Source organism: Cynocephalus volans, chromosome 3 (genome assembly GCF_027409185.1).
Source record: "Cynocephalus volans isolate mCynVol1 chromosome 3, mCynVol1.pri, whole genome shotgun sequence".
In the NCBI taxonomy this organism is placed as follows: Eukaryota; Metazoa; Chordata; class Mammalia; order Dermoptera; family Cynocephalidae; genus Cynocephalus; species Cynocephalus volans.
This window is the reverse complement of record NC_084462.1, coordinates 151,698,018-151,725,573: the sequence shown is the minus strand read 5'-3', so window position 1 is coordinate 151,725,573 and position 27,556 is coordinate 151,698,018. Positions and strand designations below refer to the sequence as shown.

General features: G+C 38.1%; 1 protein-coding gene across 1 annotated transcript; it reads left to right on the top strand.

The window, feature by feature from the left end:
• The first annotated feature begins 1,491 nt into the window (after positions 1 to 1,491).
• LOC134374012 (cytochrome c oxidase assembly protein COX16 homolog, mitochondrial) lies at positions 1,492 to 25,888 on the top strand. The gene is made up of 4 exons (XM_063092162.1): positions 1,492 to 1,696; positions 16,558 to 16,629; positions 21,978 to 22,040; positions 25,540 to 25,888. Exons 1-4 carry the CDS (start codon positions 1,628 to 1,630, stop codon positions 25,654 to 25,656), a joined length of 321 nt encoding a protein of 106 aa, XP_062948232.1. The 5' UTR covers positions 1,492 to 1,627; the 3' UTR covers positions 25,657 to 25,888.
• Positions 25,889 to 27,556: the final 1,668 nt, after the last annotated feature.

Below are 27,556 nucleotides of genomic sequence, written 5' to 3'. Positions count from 1 at the left end.
GCTGCAGCCAAAATGCTCTAAGCAATTTTTTCTTTCTTTCATCGAGGCTTCTCCCCCTTCATGAACTCAGTAGGTCTCTCCTCCTCTTCCCCTGAGCTCCAGCAGCCCCAGCTTGGCTGTTGTTAAATTTTTATAGTTATAAATTGGTTGATTTGTGGGAGAGAGTGACGCTAGGGACCACCAGTCAGAGTAATAATGACTTTATGCACTAAAAATGATAATACAGTGTGACAGTGCTCTTTTATATAATTTAGTCAAAGGCTACTGGAGCTCTGAAGAGGGAATATAATTTACATTGCCTGTGGACTGAGGGAGGCTTCAAGAACTAGAGTCACTGGAGCTGCATTTTAAAGATGTGGAAGTTCATGGAATACTCAAGGAATAGTATATCCTCCAGTGGAGTATGGAGTGAATGGTGGCAGAAAAGGCAGGCCAAAGTCATGTTACATAAGGCCTTAAATTCCTTGCTAAGAAAATTGGAGTGAATACTGTATGGAAAAGCAGGAGAATCTCATCATTGTTCAAGTCTCTTACATAACTTTCGGTAGTATGGAAGATAGACTTGAGAATTAATATTCGTGATTTTTTTGTTTGTTTGTTTGTTTGTTTGTTTTGACCATATGGTCTTATAGACATGGATATCATTGGAGCATCCTAAAGGTAGATCTGGAGTTTCTCCTCTGGAGAACACTTAGGGGGCTACTTTAATAGGTGGAAAGATGATAAGGGATTAAACCAGAAACATTTCAGTGGCAATAGAGAGACAGGGACAGATGGACAGATTTCAGGAGCTGCTACTCTACGTCACCTGTACTCTAGGTGAGGCTTCTTCTGATTCACCCTGGCAAATGGTACAAGTGGGCCTGTTTCCTAAACTATCACAATAATTTAGACATGTCTGTCTGCCCTTTAGATCGCCAGTTTCCTTAATGTAGGGGTCATATCTTTTCATCTCTAGGTTCCTAGAACCTTGTAATGTCATGCAAAAAGGTGGCCTGCAGGGTTGTTGAATCAGTGCGAAATAAGCATTCATAAATGAAGATTACAGGCCATCTCGCAGTAAAATCGATAGTATTAAAGAGTCAGTGATAACTAATAAGACACTACACTGATTATATTCAATCTAACATTCCCAGCAACTTATTGTTTTTGTTTTTAAATCTTCATTAAGTTGGTACATTCCCCATCCCACAAATAGGCACAAAGACTAGAGGACGAGCTTCAAAATACCATTTTTTTCCTTAGCTGATTTTATTGAGTTGTTATGTTCCAGTGAACATCCTAAGAAGACACTAGGCAAGACCGAGAACATGAAAGGTACCGGTTTCTATATCAGTTTGATGGTGACCGCGAACCAGATTTAAGTCCCTACATCTCAACTGCATGCCGGAGTTCCGGAACCAAAGCGCTGACGCCGCAATTCCTGGGCGGACGCTCGAATATGTTACGATGAATCGATTGCTTTTGCCTGGCGGAGGCCTATCAGTAACGGACCCCTCACCGAACAGCCAAGGGAAGGAGGTGGGTCAAGGACGGCTTCGTCTGGGCTGGAGCTTGAGCCGCTGAGATCGGGAAGCGGCGCTGGGTTTGCTTGGAAGGGCGTCTAAACGAGTCGGAGACTTAAGTTATGTTTGCACCCGCGGCGATGCGCGCCTTGCGCAAGAACAAGACCCTTCGCTACGGAGTCCCCATGTTGGTGAGTGGAGTCAGGAGTGAGGCCGGGATTGCCGGAGGGGCGGGACCTCCTGCTTGACTGCATCAAAGCTCGGGGGAATCTAGTCCTTGAGGCCGAGGACCGGGACCTGGGCCAGGAAGGGGCTGGCGATAGATTGAGAGCTTTCAGGCAGTCTTTCTTCTAGTGTTCTCCCCCCTCCCCCCCACCTCGTAGGGGGAACTCGGTCCCTCTCTCCCCTTTCCTGGTAGTTAATAGGATCTGCCTAGTTGTGAGCGTAGCATCTTTTCCCAGCGTCGAACGCGGTCGTTGTTAATGTCCCCGATTCACAGTTGAGTTAAACGGAAGCTCAGAGAACGGTATCAGAACCAGAGTTTAACCCAAGTCTGGATGATTGCTAAACTTACGTTTTAAACCCCCGCTGCGTTTTGATGACAGTCTGGATCATTTGGACTAGATGTATTTAATTTAACTACGATTTCTGGTGTCTCCTGGTTTCAGCTTCCTAGTTTGTGAAAATTCTTCCAGTGTTGCTATGAACTAAACAAGACTTTGTGAATAAAGTGTTTAGCACGGTAACTGCCACGTTGTAGCAGCTCTTGAGTGGTCGCTGTGTTATAGTTTATATTTATAAAGCACTTAGCAGCTTTCGTGTTTATATGGTCTCATCCGGTTCTATACTGAATTCCCTGAAGATGTCATGAAAATGCAGGTTGAGGCTGACATAAGACCAGTCAGAGTTGGAATCTAGACAACTCCTTTTATTTGCTGTTTGACCATGAGCAAGTTATTTTGCTTCAGCAAACCTTGATGTCAACAAATGATTTAAGTAAAGCATATGAACAAAAGCTGCTTTCTTTTAAGTACAGAGTAGTTTATTACTTTGGGGTGTGGATTTTTGCACAGGTGAGGTTACCAGCTTTTGCACTGATGCAGAACTAAAGAACAGAAGTGATCTTAGAAAGGTAATTGGGTTTTTTTTTTTAACTCATTTTTGATGAATATGGATTTTTTCATCTTTAGAAAACTTCCTATATATTTTTAAAAGAGTTTAAAGATAACTGTTTGCCTTTAAAAGATAACACAGTAATTATATTTATGCAGATGACAAAAAGGCATGTGTAAATACTATCCTCCCTACAGATTCCTCTGTCCCCAAAGGGAGGGCTATTCGGAAGCATTGTTACTGTGGGCACTGGCTTTTGGTCACCAGCATGTCCAATGGAAGCAGTTTGATTTGGCTTCTTACTTTTTGAAATCATGAAAGCCAAGGTCTTAAAACCACTATGCATCGAAGTGCTTTCTAGGGTTTTCCTCCTTTGTTTTAGTTCATGGACTGGAAAGTACCACAGAAGCCTTTTTCCTAAGTATGTTACTCTAAACTGCTTCCTGTGTCTATACTGGACCTAGGGGACCATGTTTCTGAATATGGGCCCTAAACATGTAAATAATTTTGTAGAGGAAAATCCTGCATTCAGTACTCTAAAACCCAACACCACTGGCAAGAATTCAAAAGATACAACCTCTTCATCATGCATCAGTCAAATATGCCATAATTACTATTCTACATGTATCTTTAAGTTCATATTATTTCCTCTCTTGGACAAATATTAATGCTTCATGGGAGTCTTTATTAACAACATACAGAAGAGGATTTGCAAAGCCAGGTATATGCTAATAATCTCTTCTTCCCTTCTCTTCGAAACCACTTGAAAAAGAGACTATATGTGTTATTTCATTTTCCACAGTGCCCACTGAGTCCCCAGAATTTACCCTTCTAATCTGACCAGTGACATACTTGTTCCTACACATCAAAAAATTCACCCACTTACAGTATTTAATTCCGTTGTTTTTGGTATATTCTGTTAGGCAGCCATCATCATGATCATCTAATTTTAGAACACTTTCGTCACCCCAAAAGAAGCATCATAACAATTAATAGTCACTTCCCATTCTCCCCTGCTCCGTATCCCACTATAGGCAACCACTGTTCTTCTGTCAGTAGATTTGCTTATTCTGGACATTCATATTAGAATAATACATGTGGTCTCTTGTGATTGGCTTCATTCACTTAGAATAATGTCTCCAAGGTTAATTCACACTGTAACATGTATGAATACTTCATTCCTTTTTATGTCTATATAATATTCCATTGTTTGGATATACAACATTTTGTTTATCCATTTATCCATTGATGAACATTTGGGTTGTTTCCATTTTTTGGTGACTATGAATAATGAAACTATGAACATTTGTGTACACATTTTTTTGTGGAAGTAGCTTTCGTTTCTCTTGGATGTATACCTACGAAGTAGAATTGCTGAGTCATATGGTAACTCCATGTTTAACTTTTGAGAAACTGCCAAACTGTTTTCCAAAGTGGCTGCATCATTTTACATTGCCACCAGAAGTGTGTGAGGTTTTCAGTTTCTCCACATCCTTGTCAACACTTGTTATTGTCCATCTTTTTTATAATTACCCTTTCTAATAGGTGTGAAATGGTATCTCATTGTGGTTTTCATTTGCACTTCCCTAAAGACTAATGATGTTGAGCATCTTTTCAAATGTTTATTGGTTGTGTGTATATCTTCTTTGGAGAAATATCTGTTCAAATACTTTCCCCATTTTTTAAATTAAACTATTTTTCCTTTTATTGGGCAGAGGTTTGCTTAAAAACCAGCAAGTCTCTCAGTCTTTGTTGTGGGGCTCTGCATGCTTGCTTGGACATGCCTTCAACATTCAGCCATGTGATTTACTGCTCCACCTTAAGCCTTCACCTTTTGCTTGCTTAGCACTTCAAGGTTAGCCATAGGTGAGAGTTTAGGGCCTTCTCAGGTCTTTCCTGAACATATACACTGCTCTGGGCATGCACACAGTTCTGTTCATGTGTCTGGTTTTCTAAATTCTCAGGAATATGTTTGAGCTTTTCAAAGTGTTCCATGGACACCTTATTTCTCACATTTTCTTTTGAAGCTTTTTGGCTAGCCTATTGTTTGCCTTAACTGTTACCCACCAGCTCTGGCAGTCATAATGTTAAACAGTTGCCTCTGATTTTTTTTCAACAAACACCTCCAGGTAGAAGTCTGTGCATACTGGTTGAGCTCCAAGTGAGGTAAACTAAAAATAGCCTTGTGAGTGGGTTCTTTCAGGAACCACCAGACTGGTCAAATAATGACAATTCTCAGAGAATGGGATTTTAAGGAGCTTCAACCCCATTCTGCCCCTTTCAGTGGTTGCCAGGCTTTACACCGTGATGGCAGACTGTTAGTTTTCATGGTTATCATGGATCTGGGGTAAGAAGTGAGAATAGGGCAAGTTAAAAATGCCACCAAGCTCGCTGTTTTTCCTGAGATTCAATCATTTTTTTTAAAGTAAATGCTTCCCACATTGCTGCAAGCCTTTGCTTAATTTCCAGAGTTCTGAAAAAGTTGATTTGACAGTTTTTTTCAAGCGTTCTTATAGCTTTTATGGAGGAGATTTTTGGAGGTACTTATTACTCCACCATTTAACTGATGTCACCCTTTGGTTCTTTTTTGTGTTTTCTGTCTTTGGTGAGGTTTTCTAGCTTTTCATTTGTTTCAAGAAAATTGATAATTGCTCTTTGAAGCATTTTTATAATGGTTTCTTTAAAATCTTTATCAGGTAATTCCAACGTCTGATTTGTGTCTATGTTAGCATCTCTTGATAGTCTTTTTAAATTCAAGTTGTTATTTTCCTTGTTCTTGCTATGACACGTGTATTTTTATTGTTGGACATTTTGAATATTATGTTAGGAAACTATAACCTGTGTAAGTCTTCTGCTTTAGCAGGCAGTCACCATGTTTAGGTTTAGCCTACTATTTGGGGCTGTCCTGATAATTTAGGTTCCAGAGCCTTTGCAGTGCTTATCTGGTCTGCTTTGTTCACCTGGTGCCACTAGGGCTCCTGCTTGAGCACATCTATGTGGAATGTTGTAATCAATATATAAATGTTTTTAAAGCCATAGGATTGATTGAATCACAAAAGAAGTGAATATAGATAGAGAAGACAAAACACTGTGCCCTGGGGGATGCCAGCATTATAGGGTTGGGGTGTACAGGAGGAACCAATAAAGGAGACTAAGCAGGAGTGACTCTGAGGCTAAATAAAAACCAGGTGTAAGGGAAGAGGAGGAGAGCATGATCAACTGTCAAATTTTGTTCATGAAATAAGATGAGAACAGAGAATTAACCATTGGATTTAGTAATGTAGATGTCATTGATGGTTGGAATGGGTCTAAGACAGAGTGAGAGGAGCAGTGAATATAGACAACTCATTTGAGAAATTTTACTGCTATTAGGAATAAAGAAATAGGTTAGTAACTGGAGGAAGTGAGATCTAAAAAAATCTGTTAATAAGATAGGAGAAGTAATAGCATTTTTAGATGAATTATGTAGTGGTGAGCAAGATTTTGATGATACAGGAAAGGGGAGAATTGATGAATCAGTGTCCTTCAGTAGCTAAGGGAAGATGGGATCTAGAGTACAAATGAAGATATTTAATTAGGAGTGTGGATTCTATGGTAACAAGTGGCAGGTGGTGCATTGCAGTCTAGATGCTAACTAGGCACACATACATGCACACACTTACTAGATACAGTCCTCCACAAAACTCCCCTCACTTCAGATCCTAGGTGCAAACTCTGGGATTCTCAGGCCACCAGTGCTTCTGACCAACTAGTTACAAATTTGGATGTTCCCACTACCCCCTCAGGTTCAGTAATTTACTAGAAGGAATCAGACTCAGGAGAGCACTATACTTACAATTACAGTTTTATTATAAAGGGCACAAATTAGGAACAGGCTGAAGAAGAGACCCATAGGGCAAAGTCTGGGAGGGCCTTAAAACAAAAGTTCTGTCCTCTCCCCATAGAATCAGGGTGTGTCAGCCTCCCAGCACACTGATGTGTTCAACAACCAGTTCAACCAAGCTTCAGTGTCTATTATTTTTATTGGGGTTTCACTACAGTGGCTTGGGTGATTGAATCATTGGCTTCATGATTGAACACAGTGTTCGGCCCCTCTCCCCTGCCTGGTGGTTTGGAGGTCAGATTGATATCATGTAGCTCAAACCCTCAACCCTTTAGTCACATGGTTGGTCTTTCCAGCACGGCCAGCCTCTATCCTGAAATCATCTAGGCACTACCATGAGTCACTTCGTGAGCATAACCTCAGGTGTTGTCCCAGGGGCCCACCATGAATAACAGATACTCCTATCACTCAGGAAATTCCAAGTTAAAAGCTCCTTCCTAGGAACCCAAGACAAAGATCAGACAAATTCTTTATTATGCTGGGTACTGTGATTGCAGTAGTCCAAGAAAGAAATGATAGTGGCCTGAATTAGAAGAGGGTATTAGAAGAGGATATAGTCAGAAATTGTCATATTCAAGAAATATTTTGAAAGTAGAGGTGACAGAACTCAGGGATGGATTACTTGTGATATATGAATGAGGAGCTAAAGATGACTTCAAAGAAGTTGACTTGAGGAATTGGATGAAAGTAATTGACATTTATTGGGATGTGAAAGATTGGTTAGAGGCAGGTTGAGACTTGGGATAAGGATCAAGAGTTATTCTTTTATATTAATTTGTATATACCTCTTAGACTTTCAAGTGGAGATGTCAAATAGGAAGGCAGGTCTACAGTTCAGTGTAATGTTTGGTTGGAAAGGTGAGGAAGAATGAATAAAAGGAGATTGAGAGGAAGTAAGAAAACCAGGGGTGTGTCTTTTCATTGAAACTAAAATATAAAAGTTATTTTACCTATACAAAGCATTCTTACATATAGACATTGCAGATATTAGCTGTTTGTACATGTCAAATATTTTTCCTGATTTGTTGTATTTTGATTTTATGTTGTTTTTATTTTATTTATTTCTCAGGATTGAAGGTTTAAATTTTTATGTGATCTCATTTAGTGGGTTTTGAAATTCATAGCCTCAAGGTTTTGTTAGTATTTACAACTTCAGAGTTATAAAAATTTATGTTTTATAATGTTTTATGTCTTTTTTATTTAATTCCTTAATTGGTAATATGAACATATTGACATAAAAAGGAAGGTGAGATCAAACTTTATTTTTTTTCAGATGACTAGACTTTTGCATCTATAGAAAAGAGATTAAAGCCAATTAGATTTTTGGACAAGATGATGAAGCAGCAGTGACAGTTTGGGGATCTTTTAAGATTTACCACACAGTGAGAAATGTGGCATATTTCATGAGATTCCTTTATCACTTGATAAGAAAATGAGGGACAGTGCTCTCTGGGAGACAGAGACAGAGACAGACCCAGCCTGGCATATGAAGGGTTTGTGACCCAGTCTGTGAATGGGCTTGGGTCTGGGAGCTCCAGACCCAGCCCTAGCTCAACAGTCAGCCTAGTCGGTGGCAGGATAACCAGAAGGTAAAAGAGCCCAACAACTAGCGTGGTCACCTAGCGTTACAATTGGCGTCATGAACAGGATTAAGAGCTAGACAACTGGCGATGTCGACAGGATTCCAGACATTAGCCACAGCAGACCACCACACTCTCAAATTGGATTATTTTGCAAAATCATAAAATTGAAAGAATTCTGATCCTGAAGGAACAAGGCCAGATTTTTATTCCTGGGAATACCCTGTGTAATAATGGTGTTAAAAGAAAAAATTTAAACAAAAATTTTATGGAGTTTATTGAGCAAAGAGGATTCATGAATGAAGCAACACTCAGAACTAGAAGAGGTTCAGAGAGCACCGCTCTGCAACAAGGGCTGTGAGTATAGAGAGAACAAAGAAGTAAAGTACAGAAGTAGCTTGGTTGGTTATAGCTAAGCATTTGCCCTATTTGGAAAAGGTCTGACCAGTTGGTAATCAGGTTTATTTATCTACTAAGTTAGGTTTCTTAGGAACTTAAAGTAGAGACAGCCTCAGGCCAAATCTGATTTAACAATGGGCAAGTCATTTAGTTGCCTGTGCTTTTATTTCCTCATTTGTTTAATGCTTTGGGGTTTGTTTTTGTTTTTGTTCTTTTCCTTAGCTGATAGATCTGTTGTAAGGATCAAATAATACAATGCTTGTCATGATGTCATTTAAACCATAAAATCAAGTACAGGTATGGGGTGCTGATTTTGGTATTTGGTAGTGATGTACTATAATGTTTCCAAAACAGTATATATTACACTTACTGTGAAAAGATAAATAGTAAATTACCAGGAAAAATAACCTATAGGATTTTGTATAATCTGTGTCTCTGTTTGTTACTGGAAGCCAGGTTTGGCTTGCCCTCTCACACTAAACAAATGGCTCAAAAGTTCAAAAGTTGGTGCAAGGATTGGAAGGTTTATTAGATAACCGGCATCTGGGGGATGACCAGGCTGAAATCATCCCGCCTTCTGATACCTGTTCTGGGGTTATAAAGGGGAAGAGGTGGGAAGGTGAGCTAAGAGTTTTGTCCTGTGGGACATGGTCATGGGATCAGAAGAGGATCTGAGTCAAATGTCAGGGTCTCATGATGTCAGACTCTGCAGTTGGTGGACTGGTCATCTTCAAGCTCTTGATGTTATTTCAGGGTTGGAGTCCTTATCTCCTAGGGAGAGCTCTAAGACAGTAACCTCAGTCAAGCATCACTGGAACATAAAAATATCTGACTCATACCTCTAACTAATGTGGATGCAATTTTCCTTTAAGCAAGATGGTGAGTTAATATCATTTCTCTTGGATTTCCTCTGTTTGTAGTTGATTAGGGAGGTAAGAAAAACAATAAAACTCAGTTTTAATTCTTTTTTTAATTAATTTATTTATTTTTATTTATTTATTTTTTTAAATTTTATTTTGTCGATATACATTGTGGCTGATTATTGCTCCCCATCACCAAAACCTCCCTCCCTCCTCCCTCCCCCCTCCCCCCCAACAATGTCCTTTCTGTTTGCTTGTCGTATCAACTTCAAATAATTGTAGTTGTTATATCTTCTCCCCCCCCCCCCCGGTTTGTGTGTGTGTGTGTGTGTGTGTGTGTGTGTGTGTGTGAATTTATATATTAATTTTTAGCTCCCACCAATAAGTGAGAACATGTGGTATTTCTCTTTCTGTGCCTGACTTGTTTCACTTAATATAATTCTCTCAAGGTCCATCCATGTTTCATTTGTTTTTATAGCTGAGTAGTATTCCATTGTGTAGATGTACCACATTTTCCGTATCCACTCATCTGATGATGGGCATTTGGGCTGGTTCCAACTCTTGGCTATTGTAAAGAGTGCTGCGATAAACATTGGGAAACAGGTATACCTTCGACTTGATGATTTCCATTCCTCTGGGTATATTCCCAGCAGTGGGATAGCTGGGTCGTATGGTAGATCTATCTGCAATTGTTTCAGGAACCTCCATACCATTTTCCATAGAGGCTGCACCATTTTGCAGTCCCACCAACAATGTATGAGAGTTCCTTTTTCTCCACAGCCTCGCCAGCATTTATCGTTCATAGTCTTTTGGATTTTAGCCATCCTAACTGGGGTTAGATGGTATCTCAATGTGGTTTTGATTTGCATTTCCCGGATGCTGAGTGATGTTGAGCACTTTTTCATATGTCTGTTAGCCATTTGTATATCTTCCTTAGAGAAATGCCTGCTTAGCTCTTTTGCCCATTTTTTAATTGGGTTGCTTGTTTTCTTCTTGTACAGTTGTTTGAGTTCCTTATATATTCTGGATATTAATCCTTTGTCAGATATATATTTTGCAAATATTTTCTCCCACTCTGTTGGTTGTCTTTTAACTCTTTTAATTGTTTCTTTTGCTGTGCAGAAGCTTTTTAGTTTGATATAATCCCATTTGTTTGTTTTTCCGTTGGTTGCCCGTGCTTTTGGGGTCGTATTCATGAACTCTGTGCCCAGTCCTATTTCCTGAAGTGTTTCTCCTATGTTTTCTTTAAGAAGTTTTATTGTTTCAGGGTGTATATTTAAATCCTTAATCCATTTTGAGTTGATTTTAGTATACGGCGAGAGGTATGGATCTAGTTTCATTCTCCTGCATATGGATATCCAGTTCTCCCAGCACCATTTGCTGAAGAGGCAGTCCCTTCGCCACTGAATAGGCTTGATGCCTTTGTCAAAGATCAGCTGACAGTAAGTGTGTGGGTTGATTTCTGGATTCTCTATTCCATTGGTCAGTGTGTCTGTTTTTATGCCAGTACCATACTGTTTTGGTTATTATAGCTTTGTAGTATAGCTTAAAGTCAGGTAGTGTTATGCCTCCAGCTTTATTTTTTTTGCTGAGCATTGCTTTGGCTATTCGTGGTCTTTTATTGTTCCATATAAATGTCTGGATAGTTTTTTCCATTTCTGAGAAAAATGTCTTTGGAATTTTGATGGGGATTGCATTGAATTTGTATATCACTTTGGGTAGTATGGACATTTTCACTATGTTGATTCTTCCAATCCAAGAGCATGGGATATCTTTCCATCTTCTTGTATCCTCTCTAATTTCTCTCAGCAGTGGTTTGTAGTTTTCATTATAGAGATTTTTCACCTCCTTGGTTAACTCAATTCCTAAGTATTTTATTTTTTTGGTGGCTATTGTAAATGGGCAGGCTTTCTTGATTTCTCTTTCTGCATGTTCACTATTGGAGAAAAGAAATGCTACTGATTTTTGTGTGTTGATTTTGTATCCTGCTACTGTGCTGAAATCATTTATCAATTCCAGCAGTTTTTTTGTAGAGGTTTTAGGCTGTTCGATATATAGGATCATGCCATCTGCAAACAGGGACAGTTTGACTTCATCTTTTCCAATCTGAATACCCTTTATTTCCTTCTCTTCTCTGATTGCTCTGGCTAGTACTTCCAACACTATGTTGAATAGGAGTGGTGAGAGTGGGCATCCTTGTCTAGTTCCTGTTCTTAAAGGAAAAGCTTTCAGCTTTTCCCCATTCAGGATGATATTGGCTGTGGGTTTGGCATATATGGCTTTAATTATGTTGAGATACTTTCCCTCTATACCTAACTTATAGAGGGTCTTTGTCATGAATGAGTGCTGAACTTTATCAAATGCTTTTTCAGCATCTATAGAGATGATCATATGGTCCTTGTGTTTGAGTTTATTAATATGGTGTATCACATTTATTGATTTGCGTATGTTGAACCAACCTTGCATCCCTGGGATGAATCCCACTTGATCGTGATGAATAATTTTTCGTATGTGTTGCTGTATTCTGTTTGCTAGTAATTTAGTGAGGATTTTTGCATCTATATTCATCAAGGATATTGGCCTGTAGTTTTCTTTTTTGGTTATATCTTTACCTGGTTTTGGTATCAGGATGATATTTGCTTCATAGAATGAGTTTGGGAGATTTGCGTCCGTTTCAATCTTTTGGAATAGTTTGTACAGAATCGGTGTCAATTCCTGTTTGAATGTTTGGTAAAATTCTGCTGTGAATCCATCTGGTCCTGGGCTTTTCTTTGTTGGGAGCCTTCTGATAACAGCTTCAATCTCCTTTATTGTTATTGGTCTGTTCAAATTTTCTACGTCTTCACGGTTCAGTTTTGGGAGCTTGTGTGTGTCCAGAAATTTATCCATTTCCTCCAGATTTTCAAATTTGTTGGCGTATAGTTGTTTATAGTAGTCTCGAATGATTCCTTGTATTTCAGATGAATCAGTTGTAACATTGCCTTTTTCATTTCTAATTTTTGTTATTTGAGTCTTCTCTCTTCTTTTTATTGTTAGCCATGCTAATGGTTTGTCAATTTTATTTATCTTTTCAAAAAACCAACTTTTTGATTCGTTGATCTTTTGAATTGTTTTTTGGTTTTCAATTTCATTCAGTTCTGCTCTGATCTTAATGATTTCTTTCCGTCTGCTAACTTTAGGTTTGGATTGTTCTTGTTTTTCTAGTTCTTTAAGGTGAAGTGTTAGGTTGTTCACTTGCCATCTTTCTATTCTTCTGAAGTGAGCGTTTAATGCAATAAATTTTCCCCTCAATACTGCTTTTGCAGTATCCCACAGGTTTTGGTATGATGTATCATTATTTTCATTAGTTTCAATAAATTTTTTGATTTCCTGCTTGATATCTTCTTGGACCCATATGTCATTAAGTAGAATGCTGTTTAATTTCCATGTGTTTGTATAGTTTCCAGAATTTCGTTTGTTATTAATTTCTAGTTTTAATCCATTGTGGTCTGAGAAGATACATGGGATAATTGCAATTTTTTTGAATTTATTGAGACTTGATTTGTGACCTAATATGTGATCTATCCTGGAGAATGATCCATGTGCTGCTGAGAAGAATGAATATTCTGAGGTTGTTGGGTGGAATGTTCTGTAGATATCTGCCAATTCCAATTGGTCTAGAGTCTTGTTTAGATCTTGTGTTTCTCTACTGATTCTTTGCCTAGATGATCTGTCTAATATTGACAGTGGGGTGTTCAGGTCCCCTGCTATTATGGTATTAGTGTCTATTTCCTTCTTTAGGTCTAATAGCGTTTGTTTTATAAATCTGGCTGCTCCAACATTGGGTGCATACATATTTATGATTGTTATGTCTTCTTGATGGATCAGTCCTTTTATCATTAAGTAGTGTCCCTCATTGTCTCTTTTTATGGTTTTTAGTTTAAAGTCTATTTTGTCAGATATAAGAATAGCTACTCCAGCTCGTTTTTCTTTTCTGTTTGCTTGGTAAATCTTTTTCCATCCTTTCACTCTTAGTCTATGAGAATCTTTATGGGTGAGGTGGGTCTCTTGTAGGCAGCATATAGTTGGGTCCTGCTTTTTGATCCAGTCGGCCAGTCTGTGTCTTTTAATTGGGGAATTTAAGGCTTTTACATTAAGAGTTGTTATTGAAAGGTGTTGATTTATTCCTAGCATTTTATTGGTTGTTTGGTTGTCTTAGGTGTCTTTTGTTCCTTGCTTTCTGATTTACTGTTTGTTTTCTGTGTTTGTTGGTTCCTTAGGTTGTAGATAGTGTTTTTGTTAGCTTGTTTTCTCTTCATGAATGCCATTTTTATTAAACTAGCGAGTTTAGATTTTTCTTGGGTTTTTATGGAAGTGGTAGTTATTTTTCAGGAACCAAACCCAGTACTCCCTTGAGGATTTCTTGTAAGGGTGGTCTTGTGGTAGTGAACTCCCGCAGTTTTTGTTTGTCTGAGAAATATACTATTTGCCCCTCATTTCGGAAGGATAGCCTTGCAGGGTAGAGTATTCTTGGCTGGCAATCTTTGTCTTTTAGTATTTTGAAAATATCATCCCATTCCTTTCTAGCTTTTAGGGTTTGTGATGAAAAGTCTGATGTTAACCTGATTGGGGCTCCCTTATAGGTGATTTGACGCTTCTCTCTTGCAGCTTTTAAGATTCTCTCTTTATCTCTGAGTTTTGCCAATTTGACTATGACATGTCTTGGAGAAGGTCTTTTTGGGTTGAATACATTTGGAGATCGTTGAGCTTCCTGGATCTGAAGATCTGTGATTTTTCCTATACCTGGGAAGTTTTCTGCCACTATTTTGTTGAATATGTTTTCAATGGAATCTCCATTTTCCTCCCCTTCTGGAATACCCATGACTCGGATATTTGATCGCTTATGGTTGTCTGATATCTCTCTCAGATTTTCTTCAATGTCCTTGATTCTTTTTTCTTTCTTTTTGTCTGCTTGTGTTATTTCAAACAGCCCATCTTCAAGTTCAGAGGTTCTCTCTTCAACTTCGACAAGCCTGCTGGTTAAACTCTCCGTTGTGTTTTTTATTTCGTTGAATAACTTCTTCAGTTCAGCAAGTTCTGCTACATTTTTTTTCAGGACATTGATTTCCTTGTACATTTCCTCTTTCAGATCCTGTATACTTTTCCTCATTTCATCATGATGTCTAGCTGAGTTTTCTTGTATCTCATTCAGTTTCTTTAGAATTATCACTCGAAATTCCTTGTCAGTCATTTCAAGGGCTTCTTGTTCTATAGGATCTAGAGTTTGAGATTTATTAACTTTTGGTGGTGTACTTTCTTGATTTTTTGTATTTCTGGTATCTTTTTTTTGGTGTTTATTCATTGTGGCAGGGGGTTTCACAGTCCACCGGTTTGAGACTAATGACTAACTAGGATGTTGCTGTGGTTGCCAATTTCGTATGGCTCCCTCCGTGACTGCTCAGTTGGCCTCTAGTGCCTTGTGTGTGTTGTTGTCTCGGGTCTTGGGCTTCTCCGGGGAGCCACCTTTCTGGTCAGCTTGGACTCTGCTGGGCTGGTGGATCACGTACCACAGGGTGTGTGATCTCTGTTGAGCTTTCACTTCCTGTGCAGGACTTCTCCCTGTTCCGTGTGCTCTGGCCCAGGCTGTTAGATCGTGCAGTGGCGACCCCACCGGGTGTGTGGTTTCTGTCGAGTCTCCGCCTCCCTGGCCGCACGTCTCCCCACTCTGTGCGCACTGTGCTGGGCTGGGGCGTGTCTTCTGCACCCCTCGTCTATCAGCTGGGCCTTCAAGACCCTGCTCGGCACCGCCTCGCCCAGGAAGTCTACCAGGTTTCTGCTGGGCACAGACGACCGGTCTCTCTGGGTGCCTTTGTAGCACTATTGTAGATCTTTCTCGGGTCTTGTTCACCTTTGTATCCCCCCAGTATAAACCGAGTCTAGCGCCCACCTGCAGCCTGGTCTCCGGCAGGTTCAAGCGGACCTGGGAACTCTCCTACCATACTATTCCCAACCAGACATTCGTTAGGCTTTTTTCCAAACTGGTGGCCGCAGAGATGGTATCTGCCTCCCAGTAACAGGGAGTTTACCTGGGGCCGGAGTCCAGGGTATGGTGGAGTGACAGTCGGCCCGCCCGTACTTCCTTGCCGTCCTGACACTGGCCCGGGACACCCCCTCCACCCGCCCCGCCAGAGAACCGCGGAGGGAGTGGGAGCGGAGGCCCCCGCACCAGGCCAAGCAAGTGGGAGGGCTCAGTGATGGCCGAGCAGGGCGGAGCTGCCCGCACCTGGGAAAATGGAGGCAGCACCAGGCGGTGAGTGGCCTGGTGGTGCAGGCGGGAGCCGCGTGGGCACCCACCCCCCGAACAGAGCTGTGCCAGGGATCACTCACAGTGCTGTGCCAGGTCGGGTGCTCGCTCTCTGTCTCTGGTTTGCCGCCTTTCCCAGTTCTCGGCCGCTGCCGCCTCGGGCTGTTCAGTCGCGGCGCGGCTCGGGCGCTCCCAGGAATCTTCTTTAATGCCGGTCTGAAACCTCGAATCCTGAATAGGGCAGCTGGCCGCCTTCAGCGCGGCCCCGGCCTCTGGGATCCTGGCTGCATCCACAGCAGCCCTGGCGCCGTGTTCCCTGTTTCGAGACTCACTTTTGCAGCTAAGAAACAGTTCTTTTCCTGCTCCACACTTCAAAGCTGTTGTCTGTAAATGAGGCAGCCTTTCCTGCCGGGGGCAAAGTGGCGGTCACCCCCCACGACCGGTCGGCAGCAGCAGTCCTCCCTTAAGAGATGGCGAGAGGAAGGTCCACAAGATTCCCGGCTGCCTGAGGCCCAGTGGCCACCTTTTCCACCTCAGCTACTCCGCGCCAGCCGCCGCAGCCGCCGCCATCTTGAAAAGCTCAGTTTTAATTCTTAATTTTAGGTGTGCAACATCTAAAGTAAATCAGCCTAAGAGAATGTAATGGGAGACAAACAGAAATAAACTTTTAAGAAGGATACTTTGGGAGCAAGATTTCATCTTTAGGCAGTTTCAGCCATATGGTCAGTTTCTCATTTCCTCTGCTAACCTGAAAAAATTGATGATAGCCAGTTCCCAAGTTAATGGCTAACTGAAATTTTCTGCTTGGTCCTAGTTACCCCAAAGATGGCTGTTCTCTGGCTAAGGTCTTTTTCATGTTATTGTTTAGATAAGTAATCTATAAATAGGCTGAATTCTACCCTTCTGTTTTGATTGTTTCCTATCTTTGTTTCAGTTGCTGATTGTTGGAGGTTCTTTTGGTCTTCGTGAGTTTTCACAAATCCGATATGATGCTGTAAAGAGTAAGGTAAGAACTGTGATTGGAGTTTGACATGTGCCTGTGTATATGTATGTTCTGGTTTAGGAGAAAGTTATACTCAGTATACTAAGCAGTCTGAGTTTGTCGTGCTTTTCAAAGCTAACATATGATCTTTGTGCTCTTAATTCTTAATTTTTAAAACAGCATTAATGATCACATGGAAGTGAACCATGAAATGTAAAAGATTTAGTAATCTGTCTCCTTATTCACTACAAAATTGTCAATATTGTTTAGCTTTCTGCCACAGAATATGCTCTGATGTAGCTGTTTTTAGGATTTAGAAGGGACTAAAGAACATAGGTCAACAATTTCACTTCATTTTATTTCTCCAATTATAAGTTAGTTATTTCATATTAATATCAGTAATTTGTAAATTATATTGATATGTATCTTTAATAACTGATACTAAAAGAAAACAAAATTATTTTTCATTATAAATAAAGATGCCTATCTTCTCATAATATCTACTTTGTGGTAGGACTCTACTAGTTCCTATACATATTACTGTCTTTATTTTACAGATGAGAAAACTGAGCTTAAGTATTTTGCCTAAGGTTACATGACTATGGAGCTAGGATTCTTACCTTCTGTGATTGTACGATTACTGTGAAATTCAGGCCAGCTGTTACATAAGAACTCTGGTTCAGTCATACAGAAGTAAATAGTTTTTGTTTATGGCACATATGTGATATTTGAAGTTTTTTCCAAGTAATTTATGAGGGGTCTTCAAAAAGTTCATGGAAAGATTTGTATTACTGGTTTTTTGGGTTTTTTTTGGTTTGTTTTTTTAGCAGCTGGCTTGTATAGGGATTCAAGCCCTTGACCTTGGTGTTATTAGCACCATGCTCTGACCAAAAGAGCTAACCGGCCACCCCTGTATTATCTTTTAATTCCATCTTTCCACAAACTTTTTGAGGCACCTTTGTATGTATTTCATTGGCAGACCTTGGTAACATTAGTGGGAAGGCAAAGAGTATAAAGGCTTATTCAGTTTTCTTAGTTCATTTTATGGTTTGAGAAAACCAACTTCAGCTAGTCTTAAAGACACTAGAGATTAAATATTAACTTTATGTAGTTTCTATGAGGGAATAGAACAATTTGTAGATAATTGAATAATTTCAGTTAGTCAGTTTTTAGTTAACTAACAATTTTCAGTTTAACTGTCTTAAAAGGCTTCAGTTAGCATCCCAATTACTTCATCAAAGAAATTTTTCTCTTTCCCTTTAAAATGAAAGTTACAGTAATCACACTTTTAGAAGTGGGAGACTGTGTATGTACTTGAAAAATAATTTAATATTTATTATGTGTTAATCATTTGTTAGAGCCTGCAGATAGAAAGTGGCAAGAAACTGGTTCTTACAAAACCTATGGCATAATCAAGGCTCAAAGACATATAATGTAAAAATATACCCAAATGTATTCCAATGCCCAGTAAAATGCTATATTAGAATTCTATATAAAACATTACTAGAACTTCAAGGAAAGGCATACAATTTAGACTTGGGAAAGGGGAATTAGAGAAGGTTTATTACTAAAAATATCAACCCTTGAATTAGGCTTTAAGAATGAGTAGGAGTTAGCTAAATGATAGAATTGATTTATATTCTTTAAGGTAGAAGGAGTATTGGGCATATGGTCAGATTTTCATTTTAGAAATAGCTCTCTGACAGTGGAGTATAGGGTGGATGGGAATTGTGGGAGCAAGGCAGAAGGAAAGAGATTGTTTAGATTGGAAGTAAAGAGACCTGTTAGGACTCTGTTGTAGTAGTATAAATGAACAATACTGGAACCTGAAATAAAACATTTGCAGTGATGATAAAGAGAAATGAATGGGTTCTAAAAAAAATTTTAGCAGTAAATTGAGAGTATTTGATGACTAATGTGATGTATGTAATATAAAAAGGAATAAATCTGAGATGACTGAAGGTTTTGGTTTTGAGGACTGGATAAATGGTTATTCTAGTCACCCAGTTAAGGAGAGAGGGTAAGGGAGGTTGAGATAACAGGAGAGGTCTGGAAGATGGGGTCAAAGTAAAGAGAACAAGAGAATGATGTTGATTAAAGCTGAGAGGACAAGGTCATTTGAAGTCCAGAGAATAAGGTTTAAAATATGAGGTTTGTTAACGTTTATAGGAGTGGGATGAGAGGAAAAGGTTGAGATGAGAGGGATGAGAGAACATGGCCTACTGAGATTGAGAGGTCAAGGTTGCTTGATATTGAGAAGTCAAATTCCAGTGAAGTCAAGAATCAGTGGTTGGGTGAGGTTGAGTTTAAACAAGGTAGAAAGGATGAGTTAGTCTGATGTTGAGAGGAATTGAAAGGATGAGTTTGGTTAAGGACTGAGAAGAAAAAATTGGTTGAAGTTGACAGCAGTTACAAGGATTAAGAGGTTGAGGTCAAGGTGGGGATGGTCAAGAGGGCAAGATTGCTGAGGTCAAAGGGGTTTGAAACTGGGATCTAGAAGACAGTGTCGGGCCGGCCCGTGGCTCACTCGGGAGAGTGCGGTGCTGATAGAAGACAGTGTCAGTTGAGAAGGATCAAGAAGAGGATAAGTTCAGTTGAGAAGTTTGTAGACAGGTGGAGAAAAGACAGTATGAATTTGGGGTGACCAGCCATCCTAAGTTGCCTTAGACTGTCCTGATTTTAGTACTGAAAGTTCGGCATCTCAGGACACAAAAATCTGTGCTTTTCAGTGATAGGTGTGGAAAGTTGAGAGGAAAGCACAAGACACATAATTTGGGCCAAAAAAATACCAGCTGAAAACAACAACTTTCAATTTTTAGTATGAAATAGATATGGCATAGTTTATCTGCTGTCCCTAGTGGCTGTTGCTGTTTTTTATTCTGGGTGCTGATGCTAACAACCACAAATCATCCATTGTTGCATCACACTAAGTGATCCAATTTAAGTACATTGCAATCATAAGCAGAAATAGTCTTTGACTTTGCCTGTCTGTTGTGCTTTGTAAAGATAGTGCTAGCTTAATTTTTAACATTATAAATATTGTGACTATGTTTTCTAAGATTCAGATAATAAAAATGAGAACAATTACAATACTGATGCCAGTATGATCCAGACATCACTTGAAAAAGAAAGCTAAATGAGTCTGTTATTTTAATGAGAGATGAAAGAACACATACATGTACAAAAAAGGAATTGCTGGGATATAGGGTATGTGTATCATACTTCAACCTTATTTAATAATTCCAAACTATTTTCCAGAATGACTGTATTAGCCTGTACTGTTACCAGCAATTTATTGTTCACAATTTTCCAAATATTTGCCAATACTTGGTATTGTAAGTTTTGTTTGTTTGTTTGTTTTTAAAAGCTATTTTGGTGGGCATGTTATGAATTCTTATCTAATTTTGTAATGAATTTAAATTTTCCATGATGATGAATGAGGTTGATCACTTTTTATGTCTGTTGGCCATTTTTATTTTCTATTTTGTACATAGTCTTTTGTGCCCACTTTTTCTACTGAGTTGTAGATCTTTTACTGTTTTGTAACAGTTCTTTATGCATGCCAGGTTAGTCTTTACTTTCTTAATGGTATCTTTTGATGAACATATTTTCTTAAGTTTAATGTAGTCCTTTTTATTCCTCTTTTACTTTATTATGGTCACTTTTTCTGTTTGTCCTTTTAAGAAAAATTTTCCCTACTCCAAAGTATTTTTCTGTATTAATACTAAAAATTTTGGTTTTGCCTTTTATATTTGGGTCTACATTCTACCTGTAACTGTATTGTGTAAGGAATGTTTTCTCTAGTATAGATAACAAGCTGTCCATGCACCATTTACTGATGACAGCATCTTTTCCTTTCTGTCCTTCTGTGACTATTTTATCATAAATCAAGTGTTCATATAAGTGTTTAATCTGTTTTAGCCTTCTCTGTTCTGTTGGTTTGTTTATAAATTACATTGTGAATTTCAAGTTAACCTTGCATTCCTGGAATGAGTTCAACTTGATCATAGCATGTTATCTTTTTGGTAGGTTGCAACCCTCTACCATCAACCTTGTGCTTTCATTCTTTTTTTTTTTTTTTTTAGTGCATTTCTTATAAGTAGTGTGTAGCTGGATTTCTAAAATTTTGTCATTAAATCTCTAACAGTGGTTGAGAAAAAAAATCAAGTAGAAACCATGAAAGAAAAAGAGAGTGTAGTAAAAATAAAACTGAAGTTCAAAGTGATCTTTTCTCATAATCAAAATTGAAGATATAATTTCATCATATTTTAGCATTGAGGTTGCTAATGAGCAGTCTTTTTTCTAATTCTCATCCCTTTGTGAGTAATCTCTCTTCAAAAGCTAAAAGGCTTTTGAAGTTTCTTTTTTATCTTTACTATTCTAAGGTTTTACTATACCTTGATTAAGAATGAGTTATTTTTATTTTGTTGTGGTTATTTTTTATTTTGTCATTTTAGTCTGAGGACTCGTGTCTTTTCTATGCACTAGAGAATTTTTTGCTATTTTCATTTAATTATTGCCCTTCTTCCCTTTATTCTCTAATTCTAGAACTTCTAGTAGACATATGTTGAAACTTTTTGATCTAGCTTTCATAATACAGTACATCTTTTCTTTAATTCATCTTACCTTTACCTCTTCAGGCTGCATCATTCTAGTGTAATCCTCTGGTTATACTTCTGGTTTACTAATTTGGTCTTAGTTTATGTTCAGTCACTCACTGTTCAGCTGTTTAATTTAATTTAATTTGGGTTTTTTTTTTCTGGTTGTTGTTGTTTGTTTATTAATTTCAGCAATCACATTCTTTGCCAACACAAGTAACATGACATCAGCTCCTATTTACCACTATAGAATCCTACTTTTTTCATATAGATATCTCTTTATTTCTAAAGAAGGTGTTCTTTATGGAAGGTGTTCTTTTTTCTTTTCAAGTGTAGCATTATATTTAATAGTCTTTTTTGTAACATAATTTAGGTTGGTGGTTAATAGTGTGGACTCTGGAGGCAAAGGGCCAGTGCTCAAAGCTAAGCTCTGCCTCTTTGACAAGTTATTTAAACTTCCTATGTCCCATTTTCCTTACTTGTGATAATACAGATTGTAATAATACTTATCTCTTAGATTTTGTGAGAATTAAGCAAGATAATATATGTCGAAATTCTGGCACAAAGAAATGCTTAGTAAATATTAGCTGCTATTAGTTGTGGTAGTGGTGGTAGTAATACATTAGTTATTATGTGATTGGAATGGATGGTAGAGATTATGCCATGTGTTTGTAATCAATCATACTATCTCAGCCATCCCTTCTATAATTTTTAAAGTTGAAAATCACATCTAACAAACTTAAATAACTTATGGCTCCTATCTCTTTTCTACAGATTGATCCTGAATTGGAAAAAAAACTGAAAATGAGTAAAGTATCTTTAGAGTCAGAGTATGAGGTACAGTATATTAATATAGTCTCTGTTTTGTAACAGTCTTACTAGAGATTGTGTCTATCTGTCTTATTATAAACTTAAATTATTAGTAATACAGAAAAAAATTATTTATGTTGAATATATGGTATTTGGTAAACTATATAGTCATTTGGAAAGAAAATAAAGATGGATCTATATTTTAAAATTTTTATTGAATCATAACTGATTATACATATTTTGGGGGTTCAACATTGACATATGTTGATCAAATCAATATTACTAGTGTGTGTGTGTGTATATATATATATATATTATTACAAAGCGTACTTATTCTTTATGCCCCTTGACCAATCTCTCCCCAGCCCCCTCTCCCTCCCTCCTCCCACCTCTGATAACCCTAGATTTCATCTTTCCTTCTGAAAGAGTAATGGTTACTCTTTTGATTTATTGCCTAGATGATCTGTCCAATGCTGAGAGGTGTGTTCAGGTCCCCCAATATTATCATAGAGCAAATGCTTCTTCTGTCTCTTTGGAATGGGCTTTGTGGAGAGCGACATCCTCTTCTTTTCTTTTATCTCTGCTGGTGAATCGCCTTGTGTCAATACACTCCAGTGGCTGGTGGACCATCTGCACGGTGATTGTGGCTTCTAGCCACTTTCGCAGCAGCCGTGATTATTGTGGTGGCTGTGGTGGGCCACCCACATGGATGTGATGTTTTTGGCATGCTCCTTACCTAGTTGCTGGTGGTGTTGGCAGTGTGTCTGGTTATAGGAGGGGGTCCGGTCCCTGGCTCCATGCCTCAGGACCCCAGGTGGGCCCCATGGCTCTGGCAGTGTGCCTGGTTGTGGGAGAAGGATCCAGTCCCTGACTCAATGCCTCAGGACCCCAGGTGGGCCTCATGATGCTGGCGGTGTGCCTGTTTGTGGGCAGAGGGTCCGGTCCCTGGCTCCATACCGCAGGACCCTAGGCAGGCCATGTGGCACTGGCAATGTGCCTGGTTGTGGGCAGAGGTTAGGTCCCCAGCTTCATGCCTCAGGACCCCTGGATCTATATTTTATATACTACAAACAGATAAATTCCAGATCAAGAATTTAAAAATAAAAAACAAAATGCTAAAAGGACTAGGAAAAAAAAAATGGAGATTCTTTTTTTGGTGGTCTTGAGTCAGAAAAGCCTATTTAAATGTGATTAAAAAAAAAAAGAAAAGAAAAACTCAGAAGCTGTAGAAGTAAAGATTGATGAATTGATACATACAATTTCAAAAGTTCAGCCTAAAAAAATTAATGTATATAAAGTCACAAGTTAAATGAGAAATCCTAAATACAGTTTATCTTATCATGGTGAATTGTTTAAATATGAAGAGCATCTACAAATCAATAAGAAAAAATTCAAGAACTTGCTTGGTCAATAGGAACATCGACAAAGTATGTAAAGAGTTTAGGGGAAATAAGTATCCTTCTTAAACATAGGAAGAGATCCTCAACTTATAATAATAGGAATGTCAATTGAAGTTATAATGAAGTGTCATTTTTCACCCATTTGATTAGCAAAAATCAAAGAGTTTAATAGCACATTATATTATGGGATTTGGTGAGGGAGGATATTCTCCATTTCTTAAGGTTTTCTCATATTTTACTGGATTATGTTTTCTTATTTCTTTGTATGTCTGGTTATTTTTTATTGAAAAGTGAACATTGTCAATAACACATTAAAGAGACTGCTGAAGAGTGCTGATTTTCATTTTAGTAGGCAATTTAATTATTGGCTGAGCATCTTGAATTTGCTTTGTAAGGGAGAATCTGTGGAAAGGCTACAGTGTTTCTTAGGCCCCTGTAACTTGATGGCAGTCAATTTCCAAACTGTCTCCTCAGAGGATCTTGTCAGGCCTTGGCATTAAGTTTTGTTGGGGTGAGTCTAAAGTAGGGCTTATTCTCAGGCATAATCCTCACTCCTAAGGAGTAGCCTTTTGGGGGCCTTAGCTGGATGTCAAGGTAGCAACAAGGTACTAAGGAGAGGTCTTCACTCTGGTAGGGCTGAAAATTCAATATGCCTGACACTTCTTTTTCTCATCATTTCTTGACTCTGTTCTACACTTAGTCCTATAGTAGTTGGCTATTAAGTGGTCACCCTTAGGTGGTCTTACCTAGCACACGTACATAGCTGAGTCTTCAGCCACTCTGCATGTTATGCAGAATTGTACGGAGAATCTTTTCTTCAGTAAAGATCTCTAAAGACTGGACCACTTTTGCGAGAACTTGTTCTGTCAACCTTGAATCTCATCTAAGAACTGTCTTAAATTCTCTTAAGTATATATATCTTATGTTGTCTAGATAATGGCCATATTTTTATTAAAACCTTTTAATAATTTTAGATTATTTTACAACTACACTGGAAAATACCCTCTTCTTGCTAAATTAGTAGAATTTTGTTTCTCCATATATATTTAATACAGACTCCTGGTAAAACTATAAGTGAAATTTAGGCAGTGTTTTTATTCACAAGTATCTCCATTATTTGGTCAAAAAGTATAACTTGCTACTTGTAAATGTGTTAAGTACTATGCCAGTAGCAATGCTATGGAGGGTTTGTCTGTGAGTAGATTTTCCTTCTAATTCTTTTAGAAACCATAGAATTTGAGAACTGAAGCAGCATTTTATTATCACGTATGTAGGAATTAATGCCCAGATGGCTTAAATCATTTGCCAAAGGTATACAACTAGTTAATAAAAGAGTAATGCTTAGTATCCAAGCATCAGGGTAAATTTATACTATTTTTCCTGTCTCTAGATATAAGCTATCCTGTGTTATCTCAGCTTGTTCTCTATTTTACTGAATTATTCCAGAACAGCAAATGTATAAAAGTTACTGTCAGAGTGGTGGTTAGTAGGAGAAGGGTGAAGAAACATTTATGTTCTTCCCTTTTATCCTGCCTTCATTCCTGTGCTTGAGAGACACTTCAGACTAAATGAAGGTAAAATGATCCAAAGGGTAGTTTGAAACTAGTTTCAGTTGCCCAAAATAGGTAGTTGTGGGAAAAGTCTTTTCATTCTTAAGCCCAGGCTCATTTGTCAGGTGTAAGACAAATTATCTTGGTCTCTTTTCTTCCTTGTAGAAGACTTTGAGGTCTCCATCTTTGGTTTTTCCCTCTCATTTTCGACCATCACCCATGCTAACCCTTTAAGTCATCATTATGCTGGATCAGCCTTCAGATTTGGATTTTGTTTTCCCATTCTTTATGCTCTCAAAAATAAGGCATCTAGAGTTTTTCTATTTTAATAGTTTTATTATTATGGGGGAAAAGATAGGCATTAACATCAATAGCAAGCAACAAAAGTTCTGAACTCCTAAGAAATATGACATTTCTTTAATTATCATGTTTGGTCTGCAGTTGATTTATTTGCTAAAATTGAGGCCTTTTGGATTCTTTCCACTCAATCACTTATTCATTTATTCAGTGATATCCTAATCATAGCCACAGGGCTTTTGCACTAATACATATACTTTAATTTTTGTGGTTCTGTAGAAAATAAAGGACTCCACTTTTGATGACTGGAAGAATATTCGAGGACCCAGGCCTTGGGAAGATCCTGACCTCCTCCAAGGACGAAATCCAGAAAGCCTTAAGACTAAGACAGTCTGATTATGTTGGTTTTTTTAAAAATAAAAATGTTATCAACTGGACTTCCCACTACATACTCCTATCCAGTGGAAAGAAAATTCCAGACCTGTGGAAACCTGATAAGATAATCTTGATAAGAAGTCAAGTTACAGGTCTTTATACTTCCTAGCTTATTCCATTTGCAAATGAAAGTAACAGTGTTGATCACATATATTTTACACCTTTCAATAAAAATTTGAATGCTGCTGTTAAAGAGTGTCATATATTCCACTCTCCAACTACCCACCCATATCCCTTTTCCACCAGCCACTAGGACAATGTGTTGATACTTCATCCTGATTCCTAATGAGAATAGTACGTGTGGATCCAAATTCTCACAGTAAAGTCAAGCTGTGGTTTTTTTGTAGGAAAATATATATGATCACAATCTGATAAGAGTCTTGGTTTTATTTATAATACCTCACATAGGGTGCTAATCAGTGTCCAAAGCATCACCTGATGATTATATTAATACCATTAAGCATGTTAAAGAAATTACATTATTTCTGGCCAAGCCAAAAATCATGAAGTTGTACATGATTGTAAGCAGACAGGGCAAATTTGTTAATGTAATCCACAAATGGCTGCAATCTGGGAAACACTTATTAAAGGTATGCTTTATGCCTTAGCATAATTTGCATGCAAATTGACTCTCTAGGTTTTTTTTGTTTGTTTTGTTTTGTTTTAAACTTGGATTTGCTGTGATCCGATTTCTACGCAAAAGAATAGAATTAAGGGAAGTTAGTTTTTTTTAACTTAACTCCTTTTCAACCTGCCTTGCACAGCCTTGTTCCCCCACCTTCTGGTATATCATGCTGAGTTCTGGATGCTTAAAGTCTCAATTGAAAAAGTCTCAATTCCCCTTTAATTGCCAAAAAATTATAATTCGATCCTATCTTGCCCTCCAATCAAGATATTCTTTTCAGCAGTTTAGTTTTAGCAAAAATTAAAATAAGCTGATTATTTAGTGATAATTTGTGATAGAGATGATTCATAAGATTTAGTTATCTGGAGGAGCAATTGGATTTCATAGAAAAAAACCAAACAACCTCCACCGAAACCTTACTTCTTATACAAAAAGTAACTTAAAAATGGATCATTGATTTAAATGTAAGAGATAAAACTTGTAAAATTTTTAGGAAAAAACAGGAGAAAGTTTTTTGGACCTAGTGAATAACTCTTTTAAATAGTTCTTACCAAAATATATTCATAAAAGAAAAACTTGGCAAATGGCCCTCATCAAAATTACAAATTTTTGTTCCCAAAAGACCCTGTTAAAAGGATGAAAAAACATACATACTGAAAGAAAATATTTGTAAACCACATGTCTGGCAAGATTCATATGTAGAATATATAAAGAACTCTGAAAATTCAACTGTTAGTAAACTATTCAATTAGAAAATGGACAAAAAACAAACATTTCACTGAAGAGGATATATGGATAGCAAATAAGCACATAAAAAGAATGTTTGACCTCACTAGTCATTAGGGAAATGCAAATTTAGACCACATTGAGCTATCACTACATACTATTAGAACAGATAAAATTAAAAATACAATATCAAATGCTGACAAGGATGTGGAGAAACAATCTCTCACATTGCTGGTGTCATGTAAAATGGTACAACCAGCTATGTTATTCTCAAAAATCAGCACAAGGGACTTCCAGTTTCCAGTTTGGCATGTAAAAAGCTTGGAAATCAGAACTCCTATCCTAATAAAGAAAAATGTGAAAAACTGAAAATCAACTCTTCTTTGATCCATTAGAGAATTGAGGTTACAGGACAAACCACCACCCTAAAGACAGAAGACATAGAGGCAGATGTAAAGAATCACAGCATAACTGGAGGAGAATCTTCCCAGAAACCACCACTGGAGCCCA

Excerpts from the sequence above, each read along its gene's own strand:
- LOC134374012 (XM_063092162.1), top strand. The coding sequence starts at position 1,628 with ATGTTTGCACCCGCGGCGATGCGCGCCTTGCGCAAGAACAAGACCCTT. Across the intron at positions 1,697-16,557 it reads GCTACGGAGTCCCCATGTTG|TTGCTGATTGTTGGAGGTTC; the intron begins GTGAGTGGAGTC and ends TCTTTGTTTCAG. Across the intron at positions 22,041-25,539 it reads CTTTAGAGTCAGAGTATGAG|AAAATAAAGGACTCCACTTT; the intron begins GTACAGTATATT and ends GTGGTTCTGTAG.